Source organism: Eutrema salsugineum, unplaced genomic scaffold (assembly GCF_000478725.1).
Source record: "Eutrema salsugineum unplaced genomic scaffold, Eutsalg1_0 scaffold_7, whole genome shotgun sequence".
In the NCBI taxonomy this organism is placed as follows: domain Eukaryota; kingdom Viridiplantae; phylum Streptophyta; class Magnoliopsida; order Brassicales; family Brassicaceae; genus Eutrema; species Eutrema salsugineum.
Window position 1 is genome coordinate 4734548 of NW_006256486.1, and position 17491 is coordinate 4752038.

Below are 17491 nucleotides of genomic sequence, written 5' to 3' on the forward strand. Positions count from 1 at the left end.
ATTACTATTCCATGCAATTTTAATTTTTTCTTTACAAAATCAAAACCGCATTTCTACTATTCATTTTTTTATTAAAAAATATAAAAACGCTCTGCAGTTACAATAAATTTTGATGAATGGTAACATAAATGCGGATTTGCAAATACCGTCTCGCATTTATGAAAAACGCGGTTACCATTCATTGCCTTTATTTCCAAACTAAATCTAAACCCTTGTATACTCCCTTATTTAAGGGATTCATTATTCTTGGAATAAGATACACAAAAAAACCTTCTCTTCTCTCTTTTACTAAAACATTATAACATTTAAAGATCAAACAAGATAAGTTATGGCATATTCAAGGTAGACTCGTAGTCGTCGACTGCTAATTTTGGGTATACCATCTCGGCTTTGCAGATATCGTGTCCATCAAAATAGTTCAAAAACGTTATTCAGAGTAATCTCTTTTGAGCATTGAATATTGAACAGAAACATTGATAAAATCACAAATTCTGATTTATAACCAAAAATGATATTATATATTTATATATATAGTTATTTTCTATATTTTTTATATTGTGCACACTTTCAACAAGCGGAAGCTTTAGTCTGTTTCAATCTCTTACAGTACAAATAAACTACTAATATATTAGACAGCAGCATATCATATAGTATTGAACCGATTCACGCGATTTTCAAAATTCTGATCTTTTTAAATATTATAGACACCGGTCGAATCAAGTTTTTTTTTTTTAATAAATTATTTACGTTTGCTTCTCTAGATGATTCACAATTCGTAAGCTACCAAATAAATCAAATATGTATGACTACCCGCTTAAAATCTCTCTCTCTGTTCTCTCTCTAAAAATCTTTCACAGAGAGTGTGAGTGTTTCTTCTTTTGATGTAAAAATTCCGATTAACATCGGATATCTTTCCGGTTTAATCCGGAGTTAATAATTTCTAACTTTTGGATTTCATCTCCGACTGTGTTCGGCTTTTCTCTAATTAGTTTAGTTTAGTTTGTATTAATCCTTTTGCAGCTCTTTCATCTTCTTCCATCGGAGGAGATAAACGCCATGTATTGCTCGGAGACTCTGCTTTCGCCAATCTGCTCGATTCCTAGTATCAGGAGAGTAAATTCCTTCATACCCCCTATTGGGGCCGTAAAATCGGCTTTGTATGAAGGTTTCTTCGCATGCAAAAGAATCGTGTTTATGAAGATCGTTGGTGGGTTTAGAACGGAACAGGAGAGCAAAGTTGCTCTGATCTCTAGCCTTGCCGTGACTTCTTGTACTTCAAAAATCAGATAGCTTGTGAGTCTTTGTTCTAAACACTTGGTAATTTACGCAGAAGGATGAGGTGGTGTGATCGTGAATCAAGCGGCTGCCTTTGCTGGATGTTGTTGCCGGAGGATAATGAATTTCCCCGATTCCGGTGAAGCTTGCCGTGCTTGAGTCGGTTGTGTTTCCAACCCAACTTGTTTGCAAACACGTGTTTATACACATGTCTCTTTACTGCTTTGCTTAGACCATCCACAACGCAGTATCAACCGAGTTCATCAGCGGGGCCCAACGTAATATTTTTGATTTGTTTTAATCATTTTGGCTCACATACTCGTTGATACCGTCTCAAAAAGATGAGCCGGACGAACCTGTATCGTCGAGGTTCAACGGTATGTGGCACATGCGTATTGGTTGTTGGAGGGAGTTAATTTTTTATTATGGGAAGCAATTTTTCTGGTTCAGTTTTATTTTTCTTTCTCTCATCAAAAATATTATTAAAAAATTCTGATGAACTCCAACATGAATATCAGGGTTGTGGATGATCTTATAACACGTAGTTATCTTTATGGGCTTAAGTTTGTATCTGTTAGGCTTAACTCTACCACTTATAATTGCCCTTTTGGGTTTATAATGCAGAAGTCGACAAAAAAAAAATGTATGACTACCCGCTTGATATTTTTCGTTATATATTATTGATATAATTATAAATAAATCGTTTGATTTGGTGACAACTCAAATACAGTAAGATCTTTTCTTATCCATTCCCAACCAATCTTTTAAAACAAAGATAACGTTTTCCACTGTTCCACGCTATTTGATTGAATTTTGTCTTTATAAATAAACCCTTTTGATTTGAGGTGCTTTAGACCATCTACAACGCAGTATCAACCGAATTCATCAGCGGGACCCAACGTAATATTTTTGATTTGTTTTAATCATTTTGGCCCACATACTCGTTGATACCGTCTCAAAGAGATGAGCCAGACGAACCTGTATTGTCGAGGTTCAACGGTACGTGGCACAAGCGTATTGGCTGTTGGAAGGAGTTAATTTTTTATTATGGGAAGCAATTTTTCTGGTTCAGTTTTATTTTTCTTTCTCTCACCAAAAATATTATTAAAAAATTCTGATGAACTCCAACATATCAGGGTTGTGGATGGATATCAAAATCAAAGGTAATGGTCTAACCTCCGGCCTGATGGATCTAGAGAAGTTAACATCAAATGTGAAGCAAATACAAGACGATGTATTGACGGAGATTCTCACACTTACTGCCAACACAGAGTATCTCCGAGGCTACCTCCATGGAAGCTCTGATAAAGAGTTATTCAAGAAGAACGTACCGATTGTGAGCTACGATGATGTTAGGCCTTACACTACAAGAAAACATGGCTGTTTCCTACAGAAAATATCGTCAGTAAATCGTAGGAAATGGCTGTTTACTACGGAAATCTGACCAAAATTAGTCGTAAGTTATTGGCCGTCGGAAATAAGAAAAAGAAGAAATTTTGTCGGAAATTTCCTACGAAAAAAGTGGTAGGAAAATTTTGTCAGATCTTTTGGTAAGAAAACCGTAAACAAACACCGACCAATTTACCACCATTACCCTTCGCATTATTTCCTTCCTAATCCTGACGAAAATGTATCTACCAATTTCCTACGATTTTTGCCTTCCATTTTCCGACCACAAACTTTCCGACGAAAAACCTACGTATTTTTTCCTACCATTTTCCTACCAATTTATCCTATGATTTTAAAGATTTCCGACGACATGATATTTTCTACCAATTTAATAAATTTTCAAAATGCATTTTATTTTGAAAATTATATAAGAAATACAAGATGCATTATATAAAATAGAAGATACCATAATTAGATTAAGTATCTAAGTTGTTTTACAAAACACCAAAATAAGCATTATAAATACATAACTTGAAACTTGGTTCACAAGCAAAGCAACCAACCCCCAAAATAAACTAACACCCCATTACGTGGTCTCTCCTACGCCTGCGTCTCGTCTTCTTGCGTCTCGTCATCGTCGGCATGAGCTGAAGGAGGAATGGGCAGACTGAGATCATTGTTGTGTATAGCTACGCCTGCGTCTCGTCTTCTTGCGTCCCATCTCCTCTCCAAGGTTTTAGGACCATTGTTGTGTATAGCTTGTCCTAATCTTTTTCTCTCGCTTCTCCTATTCTTGGAGTTTTTCACCGAAGTCTTTGCCACCGGTGCTGTGCTCCACATTTTCATGTAACCTTCAAAGAGAGATTTCCTTGCCTTAATCCAATCAGGAGCATCATATGGTCCTTTCTTCTTCAGGGTCTCTTTCCACTCATGAAGGTTTGACCTGAATGATGCATCTGCTTGAAGGTCATAAGCGGTTCTGACTGTCTCAGTGATGGATGGATCCCAATTGAACTCTTGCTGTAAAAGAGAAAAAAAATGTTGTTAGATAGTTAGCAAAAACAAAACATCATAATTATACAAAGAGGAAAAACTCATCAGAACTAACCGCAAAAGCTCTAAACCACTGATTTTTAACAGCTATTGGGAGGCTTCGATATGTAGGATAAGATTTGGGGAGATAGGACTTCATCATCTTCAATATCTGCTTAGTGATCTTCCCTGTTGCGTGATGCCTAAACCTTTAGAAAAAAAAATGTTTAATAGTGATTAGAAAGTTGTTTTGTATGGTGCAAAAACATGTGAAGTATAAAACATATGATTTTAAAATCTGTTTAACATAGAAGAGGTACCATGTTGCTCCTCCTTCACGATCAGGGTGAAGGTACAAGAGGCTTTGCCGACCAGGAGCAAGCAACAGATCATCAACACAACATGAAGTTTCTGTTCGTGATTCACCATCTTCGTTCTCTGTAGAATCACGGTTTGGTACTCCTGGGCTCCTTTCAGGACTGGGAAGATTGTCTTCAGGGTTAGGCTGCCATGGATAGTTGTTGGGGTCGAACCCATCTAACGTGAAGGCTGGAGTGGAGCTGTCACGGAGTTGTCTCTCTTGAGACATAAACCTTTCAAAATCCTGCAGAGTATGCTCCTGCAAAGACACGTTACTTTGTTGTTATTACTTTGCACAAACAGTCATAAACATTTTACAAATCAATAAAAAATCAAATCAACTTGATCAATAAAAAAATACAAGATCATCGTTTGCATTCACATGTTCAAAATCAAATTACCAAATATACTCATTTGTTAGAATGCAAAGAATGAGTATATAATTATACAGTATCAGTTGTTTCATTTTTATATTCACGTTCTGTCATAATTAAAAAACAAAAAAATAAACAGAACGAATGAGAGATAAACAATTAAAGAATAAGAAACAAGAGTCAGAGATATACGGCTTCACTAAAGTTTGATACTTGTTAAAAATTAATATGCGGTTGGAAAAAAAGAGGCGTTGAGTATATATGCTTTGGTATACGCATTTAGAGAAGACGTGCAAGTTAAAAGAAGAGGCATATTAACAATCCTTTCATTTTAACAGTTAAACAAACAATAATTAGTTTACATAATGAGATACAACATCGAAATTTAGTTAGCTAAACAGTAATAAACTACTCAGTCTGAATATATAAAGAAGAATGGAAATCCAAATTTATAAACATAATGAGAGACAAAATCGAAATCGAAATGACCAACAGCAATGCATAATCCAGACAAAATGGTAGACATGCAAGGGGATTAAGGGTTTACTTACAGAGAAATTAGGAATGGGTGGTGAGGAGATGTTTCCCGTCATCTCTTGATTCCCTGTGTTCGTCGGATTTGGTGGATTCCGCCTTGATTTCGAACCATTGGGCGGTTTTCGGTTTGAAGCCATACAGAAACGGAGAAGAGATTGAGAGAAACTAGCTAGCAGAGGAGGATTTGCAGAGAAGTTAAGAAAGGAAGAAGATGGAGTAAGCGGCTGTTTAGTCGATAAAATAAGTGGACACTTAGCAATTCTCTTGTTTTAATATTAGGGTTACGGAATTTGGTAGAAAAGGGCTCAGTTTTTGGTAAGGAAAGCGTCAGGTTTTGGTAGGTAATCGTTGGTTTAAGAAAACCATATTATTATTGGTTTACTGAATTGGATAGGACTTTGGTAGGAAATTCGTAGGTAAAATGAATTACCTTAATTTTTCCGAAAAAAATTATGTTAATGTGTTTTAAATTACAAAATTATAGCATAAAAATTTATTTGGCCATTATTAAATAAAATTTAACTTAATTGAAATTTTATAAAAACAAAATGTTACATTAAACTTAAAACATCAAAAAAAAACATACTACTATTCACCATCCGATTAATAAGTTGATGAAACTGAATCAGTATCATCATCTTCAAATTCTCCAATCTCTTCTTCAGAAACTTCTAATATATCATCGATAATTATATCTCCCATTTGTGTCAAAGGAGTTTCTCCAATAGATTGATTAACAGAACCTACATGACCGAGAACAGTTTGTTGCAAAGGATTGTGATCTGTTACTCCGTGTACTCTTCCCCTTGGATATATTTGTGTAACAGTAATCCATGGATCTTGTCTTCAAACTGTATCCTGGACGAAATATCTTGAATGCATAACCCCGGGTATGTTTTGAGACAATTGTTGAATCCCATCAGCTGTAAGTGATCGTGTGCACAGATCTCTAAAAAAAGCACTTATTCCTACCGTCACACAAGAACCAATAATCAATTAGTTAATAACAATAATGTAAAATTGTACATTATAAAATGGATTATACCTGCAATAGCTTCATGCACAGATTTTGGTAACAGCTCTGCAAATGCGAATGGTAGCAAACGTTGCATAAAAACATGACAATCATGACTCTTCATCCCATATAATCTACCTTCATCATTGTCCACACAATTGTGTAAGTTAGAAGCATAACCGTCTGGAAATTTCACATTATTGATAATCCAATGAAAAAATGCATCTCTGGAATCTCCATCTAATCTGAAACTCGGGATCGAAGCCTTTCCATTTTCTAATACATGTAGAGCTTCATGGGCACATAAATGTGGTAAGTCTAACCTTGACTTCAAATTGTCTTTCGTTTTCCCCGAGACGTTTAGGACGGTATTCATGATGTTGTCGAAGAAGTTCTTCTCAATATGCATTACATCAAGATTATGTCTCAACAAAAGATCCTTCCAATATGGTAAATTCCAGAAAATACTCTTTTTGTGCCAATTATGGAATTCTCCATAACCGCCCACCATGACATGTCCATTACCCCCACATTCTGCTGTTGTATCAACATCAAAATCTCGAAATTGCTTCCATAGCTGATTACCATCAATCTCAGGCGGAGGAGGTTCGAGAACAACTCTATTTTTCATAAATAACCTCCTGTTCCGGCGATAAGGATGCGAGATTGGTAGGAAGCGCCTATGACAGTCAAACCAACAAGACTTCCGTCCATTTCTCAATTGGAAAGCATCTGTATTGTCCTGACAATATGGACATGATAACCTTCCATGCGTTGTCCATCCAGATAACATTCCATATGCTGGAAAATCCCCAATGGTCCACATTAGAACTGCATGCATTGTAAAATTTTGTTGGCGTGACACATCATAGGCTTGAACCCCATGCTCCCAAAGATCTTGCAATTCATGAATTAAAGACTGTAAAAACACATCAAGAGACCGCTTTGGGTGTTCAGGACCAGGTACAAGTACCGTTAGGAATAGAAACTCTCGCTTCATGCATAGTGATGGAGGCAAATTGTAAGGAGTGACAATGATTGGCCACAAAAAATATTTTCTCCCATGCTTCCCAAATGGGTTGAAATCATCCGTACATAGACCAACATATACATTCCTGCTCTCAGATGCAAACAATGGATAAACTGTTTGAAAATGTTTCCATGCTTCTACGTCTGACGGATGCGCTATTTCTCCATCGTTGGAATGTTCTTGATGCCATCTCATAGGCCCTGCTGTGCGCTTTGAGTGATATAACCTTTTCAACCTATCTGATAATGGCAAATACCACATACGTTTAAACGACACTCTTACCCTTCCACCATTATTCTGAAATCTAGGTTTTCCACAAAATCGACATTCCAAGTAGTCAGCAGTTGATTTCCAATAAATCATACAAATGCAAACGTCGATCATCTGATATGGCAAACCTAAACCAAAAACAAGCTTCTCAATCGCATAATATGAGGCTGGTGCTAGATTGTCTTCTGGTAATAGATCTTTCACAAGATCAGCAATAGCATCAACACAATCCTCAGACAAATTGTGGTCCGTCTTGATATTCATAATTCGTGTTGCAGTTGACAAAGGAGAATGACCTACCTTACAACCTTCGTATAAGGGATGCTTTGCTGCATCTAACATACTGAAAAATTGCCTTGTTTCAGAATTTGGCTCTTCTACTCTATTTTCATATTCCATAAACGCATCATTAACCATCTGGAGCGTACTTATGTTTTGTACTTGCATCCTAGGTTCCTCAGACCTCTCTATTTCACTGCCTTGTCTAATAGTACTAACGTCAATCACGACATCTCTCTCTCCGTGATAATACCAAAATTTGTAATTTGGTGTAAACCCGTGATTATATAAATGATTCCACGCTTTATCTACAGTGATAAATTTTTTATTATCACAACGTAGACAAGGACAAACTATTTTACCGCTGTTTAAGCATGTTTCCTGGTTTGTTGCAAAGTGCATAAACTCAGTGAGTCCTATGGCAAACTCATTTGTAATTTTCCCGGTAGCTGTATCCCACCTATCATTATACATCCACGCTCGTGAATGACTATTTTCCATGTTTGAAAATAGGCCTAATTGATGTAAATTTTTCACTATAGGTCTTACACTTGACAAGGTGAGTGTTAGATGGAGGAAATAGAAAGTTGTTATTTATAGTGCAGTTTTCTCAGCTTAATTTTATCAATTTTCCGATGTGGGACAAAGCAGAGTTAAGTTTTTTGCAACGTCTGATATAGTCCTACAGATATCTTACGATAATCCTACAAAAACATTTTCGTCAGAAACACGTAGGAGAATTTCCGACGAAAAACTGACAAATCTAAAAGTCATAACCTAACCTACGACATAGCTACCATAATCCGACCTGTTTTCCTACGAAGTTGAGTTTGGTAGGTTATCGGAAGGAAGTTTCCTACCAGTTTTTTGACGATTTTTTTTCGTAGGTGATTTCCTACGATTTTCCTTTAACCTCTCTTTTTCGTCATATTTACGTAGGAATATGGTGAAAAAAATGTTCTACCAAATTTTTTGTAGAAAATTTTGTAGGATACAGACATGTTTTCTTGTAGTGTTATATCCAACGCATAGCGAATGGAGAACCTTCAGATATCATCTCGGGAAAACCTATTACTGGATTTCTCTTGAGGTATACTTTATCCAATTCTAGAGTACAAAATTTATCATATGGATGATGGATCAAGTAGTTATATCTTATATATAAAAATTGCTCAACTCTCTCCATATGAGTGACACATCAGCATTTGAGAATTGATATGGGAATGACATGTGTCATTTTAAAGAAAATTAATTAATAAATTTTAAGTGTTAAACCACTCAAAAAAAATGAAAAGTTTTTTTAATTGAATCTTAAATAACATTTATGTAAATATTAAACAAGAATTTATGTTATAATTAATTAAAAATTGATGTTTTTAATAACTTTTTGATTTTTAATGATATTATATTTTAAATTAATTGATTTATAATAAAATATTAACAAATGATGATCATTTAAAAAAAATTACCAAAATATATAAATTTGAAATAGTTGAAGAAAAAATATATTTAAAATTACAGTTTTAAAAAAGAAAATTAATTAATAGATTTTAATATTAAATTTTAAACTACTCAAAAAAATATATATTAATTGATTTTTAAATAAAATTTATATAAATATTAAACAAGTATGCTATATAATTAATTAAATATATTGATAGATAATTAAACAAGACTTTATGTAAATATTAACTCTTGATTTTTAATGATATTGTATTTCAAATTGATTGATTTATAATAATATACTAACACATAACAAATCATGTTTATATTTTTTTTAAGAAAATACAAAATATATAAATTTGAAATAGTTGAAAAAAAAAATCCTCACATATTCACCTAGTATATAAAATATATATGTAAACTCAAATGTCATCTGCTTTGCGACATCGTTGGTGTGTAGCTCTGGAACCTCTGGAGGGAAACTAAAGATCTTGCCTGCAAACAACAAGTTCTTTGAGGACATGGCATTCATCTTTGCTCTACGATCTGTCATTATATCAAAGTAACTCTTCAAATATATATATATATATATATATTTTTTTTTTTAGTTGTTCTAAGTTGGGGTGAAAAATACGAATATTTAGACCAAAATTAGATATAATCGAAACTGAGGCGAAACTAAGTTGGGCTTGTAAAATTAGATCCCTCTACTGTATATATAAGCCTCACCATAAACTCAATTCTAACAGGAAACCAAAAAAAATTTCGTTTTCCTAATAGGAATGTACCACATCAATTTCTTAATACGAGTGGACTACTGATTTTTCTAATAGAAATATCCCATACCCTTAAAAAACCTTATACTAGCCGAAATCAATTAGACGTTTTCGTCACTTTAACAACAGTAGTGTACATCTAACTTTGAACTCAAAGATCCATCCCTTTTATTCTGATATGTAGTAATGTAGGCACATAGAGGGTGTCCAAAAAGGAAAGGCGGTGATGTTTTATTTCACTAAAGCGCCATCTACAACCCCCTCTGGTTTGCCAGTTTGTCCTGCGATTATGAGCTACTTATTAAGTGACAATTTCAAGAACCGGCCTGCGAACTGTTTTACAAGCCCTGACGAAGTGACCTCATGTCCAGATAACAAGCAGGCTATGTACTGCCATCTTCTTTGTGGTCTTGTTAAGAGAGACGAAGTTGTAAGTGTGGCTGCTGTCTTTGCTTTTTCTTTAGTTGGAGCAATCAATTTTCTCGAGAACTATTGGACAGAAATTTGTAGCAATATCCGGTCTGGCCATGTTAGCGAGTGGATCACTGATCTTAGTTGCAGAGACGCTGTTACTAACATCCTAGGAGGAGGTAATTCCAAATTGGCAGATCTTATTGAAGAAGAATGCCAAAAAGAATCTTGGAAAGGTATAATCACACGTCTTTGGCATAAAACAAAATACATACAATGTGCGCTTACAGGACAAAGTGCTCAATACATTCCAATGTTAGAGTTTTACTCCAACAACGTGCCTTTGATCTCTCCGAACTACGCGTCTTCTGAAACAATGTTTGGGGTAAATGTGAATCCCTTATGCAAACCACAAAATGTATCCTACACTTTTATGCCCACCATGTCGTACTTTGTGTTCCTACTTGCTGATGAAGGAAGCGAAGGTGAAATTGTTGATCTTGCGAATGTCAAGATTGGGTCCTACTATGAGCCTTTGATCACAAATTATTCCGGTGAGTTATTTATTTTTGGTATCCATTTAGTATATAATTTGGTGTTCTCAAATGATAAAGAAATTAAAAGTTTTTTTAAAATTGTTGTTATTAGGTTTACACAGATATAGAATGGGAGATATTCTACAAGTGTCTGGATTTTACAACAATTCACCTCAATTTAGGTTCGTACGCAGGAAAAATATGGTTCTAAGCGTCAACCTTGAAGTAACAACTGAAGAAGACATTTTGAAGGCATTGAATCATGCAACACTCGTTCTTAAAAATTCAGATCTATTATTGATGGGATTAACATCTTATTCTGACATCTCCACTCTTCCGGGTCACTACGTATTTTATTGGGAACTCAAAGCCAAAAACATTAATGACACTGTTAAGCTTGATAACAAGGTAATGGTGAAATGTTGTTGTACAATGGAGGAATCATTTAATGAGGTTTATCGAAAGATTAGGAACAGAGATGGACCTATTGGAGCTCTAGAGATAAGGGTAGTGCGACAAGGAACATTCAATTCTCTCATGGAGTTTTTCATCTCTCTTGGTGCTTCGCCATCTCAATACAAGACACCTATGTGCATCAACTCTACTGAAGCCTTAGCGGTTCTTGAACAAAATGTTCTTGCTCGCTTTTTAAGTGACAGGTCCCAACCTCTCTGATCGGATAATTTATCTGTGGATCATGATGGCCTATAAGAGAAACAATCACATAACTGAAGAATAATAAAGGGATAAAGATATTCGGTGAGATGGGTTTATGTTTAGTGGAGAAACTTGTGGTTTGTGTTGCGTAAGTGCTTGATTTGTGTGTATTACCTTTATTTTTTTAAATCGCATGGTTATTATTTTGTGTTATGTAAGTAAATGCCGGACTAATCGATTTAAATGTCCTAGTTTAACTAAAATTTAAAATATGCAACTTTTCAATAATTTTTTTTCAAAATAAAAAACAATACAAAAATAAAAAATTAAAACTAAAATTTCATAAAACATTTTAACTCCATAAATAGTTTTTAAGAAAGACAAAAAAACAATAAAACTAATATTTTTTGTTGAAATATGGTCCTCTTTGCATTTTTTCCTGCAAAATCGTTCATTAAACTTTTATGGTCGAGTTTTTCAACCATACCTGTCTCAATAGATAACAAAACTAACCCATTTAATCACTATTGTGACATGGTATATCGCAAACAATTCTTTATTAGCTTCAACTTTGAAAAAAAAATTTCAGCAGTAGCAACCGATATCAGAACTGTCAACAATATGCGATAAACAACTTTTGTGTTTTGATAACAATTCTCTATTTGTTTCAAAAAATTAAACACTTCAATAACTTCTGAATTTCATTTGGTATTGATTTTCGGAGAATTTTCAGTTCGATAATATTGTTTATTTTGTTGGCATAATATCGATGTGGGACATCGATAAAGGAGCATATTCTTTCTATTCGATATTATGTATATTAAACAAATTCGATATTATGCTCTTAACCAATTGATATTCGATAGATAGAATATGCCCTTTCTAATTCTGATTTTTTTATTATGTTATTAATTTTTTTAATTCTAATTCTCTTAATTCGATAAAATATATGTTATTATATCTTTTCTAAAATAGTATTTATTTAATAAAATAGTTATTATTTTAAAATATACTTTTAACTAATATTTTTGTACAGAAAATTTCATAAACATTACAAAAAATTACAAATATTATTATTTTAAAACAAAATTTTAATTTTGTTTATTTATATATACTCTTTATATAAAAATTAACTAAAAAATGTCCCAATAAATTGGATGCTTTTAGTCCGTCGCTTACCTCGTATATGTTTGAGTCGGCTGTTTGTAAGTTCGTGATTTGTGTACCACCTCTTTCTAAGAAACTTGTTTATCTTTCAATAACCATTTTGGAATAAAATAAATTTATGTTTTGCAGAACATTATCACCATAATCTGTAGTTTTATACAAAAGAAGGCAGTTTTAGACTATATAATTGCTGACTACCGTTTGATGGCCAGGAACCGACAAATTTTTTACTGTATTACGTTGTCACTTAAAATCTTTTATTTTTGACATAACGTTGTTACTTAATCGATTCACACGATTTTCGAAGTTCTTACTTATGTAATTAATTTATACACCTCCAAAGCGAATCAAATCATCTCGTCAGCTTGAGTCTTTTTATATAGTACAAATTAATTTTTAGTGTTATATACTGTACATAAACATTTACTTGATGCTTGTTGACCCAAAAACAAAACACCGTTATTTGAACTGAAGAGATCAAAACTAAAAAAAATAAAAACAATGAGTTCAAGCTTAGAATTCATGGATCTTGAGGAAGTAACGTCGAAAGCGGAGCAAATACAAGATGATTTATTGAAGGAAATTCTCACACTCAACACCAACACAGAATACCTCCAACAGTTTCTTCATGGAAGCTCTGATAAAAAACTTTTTAAGGAAAACGTACCAGTTGTGAGATATGAAGATGTCAAGTCTTACATCGACCGTCAGATGTGATATCGGGTGGACCCATTACTAGATTTCTCCGAAGGTACATACTATCAGAACAGAGTCATCAAACGACGTCACTTCGTTGCTTCCCTCCAAGTCTGCGAATAAATCGGACATGGGCCATTATGCTCTCAAGCCCAAAGCGGCCTCAAGTCATGGGCCCAACAACAGCTGTTCTGCAACAAATCAGACACAACGGATACTTGTTCTGCAAGAAGAAGACAAACTTAAATGCAGAGCAAATAAAGCAATGTTAAAACCAGAAAAGCAGTTTCCCAGAGTCCGTACGACTGAGACTCAGAACAGATTTGAAGCTCTATCATCTCTACCTCAAGATTAACGCAACCGATAGATCTTTGCCATGTGGCATTAGGGTTTCTACCTTTCTTTCATCTTCTTCTAGTATAAATATGATGTTAGGATGTAACAGCCACTCTAAGTTTATGAGAATGAAGTTTCAGATTTCTTAAAACCCTTTGTTTAAAAATCTGTTCATGGTATCAGAGCCTATGGCACAAGAATCCATGGAGCCTTATACTTCTCCTTCTCTTAACATCACAAATTGTGTCACCATCACTCTTACACAGAAGAACTACATTCTGTGGAAGACTCAGTTTGAAGCCTTTCTCTCCGGCCAACGTTTGCTCGGTTTTGTAAACGGTTCCACTCCCAAACCTTCTCCTGTGATTTGGACAACAACTGCAGAAGGTGTTCAGACAGAGTCTCCAAATCCTGATGCAGCAAAATGGGACCAAGTCGACCAGGTCGTTCGTTCTTGGCTTCTTGGCTCCTTCTCTGAGGATCTTCTGAGTCTTGTTGTTGACTGCACCACTTCACTAGATGTGTGGACCTGTCTTGCCAACCATTACAACAAAGTCTCCTCTTCTCGTCTATTTTAGCTCCAACGCAAGCTTCAGACAGTCACGAAGGGTGAAAAACCCATGTCTGAGTTTGTTCAGGAAATCAAAACGATTTGTGACCAACTCTCGTCTATTGGCCAACCTGTTTCTGAAAATATGAAGATCTTCGCTGCTCTCCATGGTCTTGGGCGTGAGTTTGAACCCATAAAGACAAGCATTGAAGGCTCAATGGATCAAACTCCTGTTCCCACCTTTAATGACATCATTCCTCATCTCGCTGCTTACGATGACCGTCTTCAAAGCTATTTGACCTCTTCAGAGGCTTCTCCTCATCTTGCCTTCTACACCAACAGGGGAAGAGGTCAGTATAACCAAAGAGGAAGCAGAGGTCGAGGACGAGGCTCTTCTTTTTCAACTCGAGGACGCGGCTTTCATCAACAGGTCACTTCGTCTCATGCTTCCTCTGATGATGAAAACCGACCCTTTTGTCAGATCTGTGGCAAAAGAGGACATGATGCTCTAAGCTGTTGGCATCGCTTTGATAACACCTATCAGCGACCTGATGTTCACAATGCTTTAGCTGCTCTTCGTATTACTGATGTCACAGACCAGTCAGGTCAAGAATGGTATCCAGATACCGGAGCTAGCTCTCACATCACCAGCTCTCCAAGCCATCTTCATCAGTCTCACCCCTATACCGGATCTGATGCAGTTATGGTTGCCGATGGAAGCTATCTGCCCATTACTCACACTGGTTCAACAGTCATTGGTTCCTCTTCAGGTAAGATTCCTCTGACTGATGTTCTAGTTTGTCCTAACATAGCGAAATCTCTTCTTTCTGTGTCAAAGGTCACAAAGGACTATCCCTGCTCTTTTGAGTTTGACTGTGATGGTGTTGTTGTTAAGGACAAGGTCACAAAGAGGTTACTAGTGCTGGGAAGAAACAGTGATGGTCTCTACAAGTTGACACCAAATAAGGTTCCCAAGCCACAGGTGCTTTACTCCTCTAGACAGCATTCAGCGAGTGGTGCTGTTTGGCATAGGAGATTGGGACATCCGAGTGATCAATTTCTGCAGTTTCTAGTCTCTTCTCAAGCCATTCCTCTAAATAAAAGTACAAGCGTGATGTGTCCTTCATGTCAACTTGGAAAGAGTTCAAGGCTTCCCTTTGGTGATTCCTCCTATGTAGCTTCTAGACCTCTTCAACGGATCCATTGTGATTTATGGGGTCCTGCACCAGTTGTTTCTGTGCAAGGATTCCGATATTATGTAATACTCATTGATAGTTGGTCTCGCTACTGCTGGCTTTATCCTCTGAAATATAAATCAGACTTCTGTTCTACTTTCATTATGTTTAAGAAGCTTGTTGAGAATCAGTTTAATACAAAAATAGCTACATTTCAATGCGATGGGGGTGGAGAATTTACAAATAATCGTTTTGTGAACCATCTGCAAGAATGTGGAATCCAACAATTTATATCTTGTCCACATACTCCACAGAAAAACGGCTTAGCTGAAAGGAAACACAGACATCTGCTTGAGCTCGCCCTTTCCATGATGTATGAGAGTCGTGTTCCACAGAAATATTGGGTTGAAGCTGTCTTTACTGCAAACTACTTGATTAATCTTCTCCCAACAACAGCTCTCGAGTCCAAAACCTCTCCGCATCAAAAGCTATATAGTAGTCCTCCTGATTATACTGCTCTCAGAACCTTTGGATGTGCATGTCTTCTAACCCTTAGAGACTATGCATCAAATAAATTTGATCCAAGGTCTTTACACTGTGTTTTCCTGGGGTATACTACAAGATACAAGGGCTACCGGTGCTTGTATCCTCCTACTGGAAGAGTTTACATCAGCCGGCATGTCCTTTTTGATGAGGAAGTTTATCCCTTTCAAGACATCTATGTCTCTCTACAGCAAAAGATCAGTACACCTCTGCACTCAGCTTGGATTAAGTCGATATCTCTATCTGTTGCTTCGAAAACCGAATCAAGCTCAGTTGACACTGGTCCAATCTACTTTGGTTCCTTAAGTGAATCAAACTCTCAGAACTCACCTTTGTTCACTGCAGCTGACTTCCCTCCTCTCACTGCTCCAAGCACATCAAGTCATCCAGTTCAGATAAGTGTGACTACTACTGATGAAGACGGATGTTCTGGGCGTACGGCGTGCTTTGATCACGATCCTATAGGCGACAGCATCTCGTTTTCACCAGCTAGGCCAGTCACACCAGATAATTCTCTGTCCGAATTCCCGATTGCTGCTCCACCATCCAGCTTGTCTCCAACAGCTTCTGATATACCCTCAGTTCTAGAGGTTTCAAACGATTCTCAACATCCCATGATCACTAGATCAAAGGCTGATGTCTCTAAACCTAATCCTCGCTACATATTACACACTCAGAAGGTTTCATACCCTGAACCCAGGACAGTCACAGCTGCTCTCAAAGATCCAGGATGGACTGATGCAATGCAAGAGGAAATGCACACCTGCAGAGTCACCAAAACCTTCTCGCTTGTCCCTTATTCACCAGATATGAATGTACTTGGCAGCAAATGGATTTTTCGAACCAAACTTAATGCTGATGGTTCTTTAGACAAGCTCAAGGCTCGCCTTGTTGCTAAGGGATTTGATCAGGAGGAAGGCATTGACTACTTAGAAACTTACAGCCCTGTAGTCAGAACAGCAACAGTTCGTGCAGTTCTTCATACAGCAACAGTAATGGAGTGGGACATCAAACAAATGGATGTCAAAAATGCTTTCCTCCATGGTGATCTTACTGAAGTTGTCTATATGAAGCAACCAGCTGGTTTTGTTGATAAAGCTCATCCTGATCATGTTTGGAAGCTGCATAAAGCTCTCTATGGACTTAAACAAGCTCCAAGAGCCTGGTTTGATAAATTCAGCAATTACTTACTTGAGTTTGGCTTTGTTTGCAGTAAACAAGACCCTTCACTCTTCGTGTATGCTCATAAACAAGATGTGATAATGTTGCTTCTCTATGTGGATGATATGGTTATAACAGGTAATAAGTCTGCGGCGATGGACAAGTTTCTTACCGATATCAACAAGCATTTCTGTATGAAAGACCTTGGCCAAATGCATTACTTTCTGGGAATACAAGCTCATTTCCATCAAGAGGGGCTATTCCTTTCACAGCAAAAATATGCTGAGGACTTGCTTGCTGTGGCCGCGATGACTGACTGTGCCACAGTGTCCACACCATTGCCACTACAGCCTCACAAAGTGCCACATCAAGACAAGCTCTTTGAAAACCCAACTTACTTCAGAAGTCTAGTTGGGAAACTGCAGTATCTTACACTAACAAGACCTGATATTCAGTATGCCGTGAACTTCATCTGTCAA

General features: G+C 36.2%; 1 protein-coding gene across 1 annotated transcript; it reads left to right on the top strand.

Moving 5' to 3' along the window:
- The first annotated feature begins 2458 nt into the window (after positions 1 to 2458).
- LOC18011203 (4-substituted benzoates-glutamate ligase GH3.12) lies at positions 2459 to 11402 on the top strand. Its single transcript, XM_024150528.1, has 5 exons — positions 2459 to 2634; positions 8577 to 8651; positions 9465 to 9566; positions 9973 to 10745; positions 10840 to 11402. The coding sequence occupies exons 1-5, from the start codon at positions 2462 to 2464 to the stop codon at positions 11400 to 11402; spliced, it is 1686 nt and encodes a 561-aa protein (XP_024006296.1). The 5' UTR covers positions 2459 to 2461.
- The last annotated feature ends 6089 nt before the right edge of the window (positions 11403 to 17491 follow it).

Bases quoted from the DNA above. Each gene is read 5' to 3' on its own strand.
- LOC18011203 (XM_024150528.1), top strand. From the start codon at position 2,462: ATGGATCTAGAGAAGTTAACATCAAATGTGAAGCAAATACAAGACGAT. The intron at 2,635-8,576 runs TTACACTACAAG...TTTCTTGTAGTG, and splicing joins AGCTACGATGATGTTAGGCC to TTATATCCAACGCATAGCGA. The intron at 8,652-9,464 runs GTATACTTTATC...GTTGGTGTGTAG, and splicing joins ATTACTGGATTTCTCTTGAG to CTCTGGAACCTCTGGAGGGA.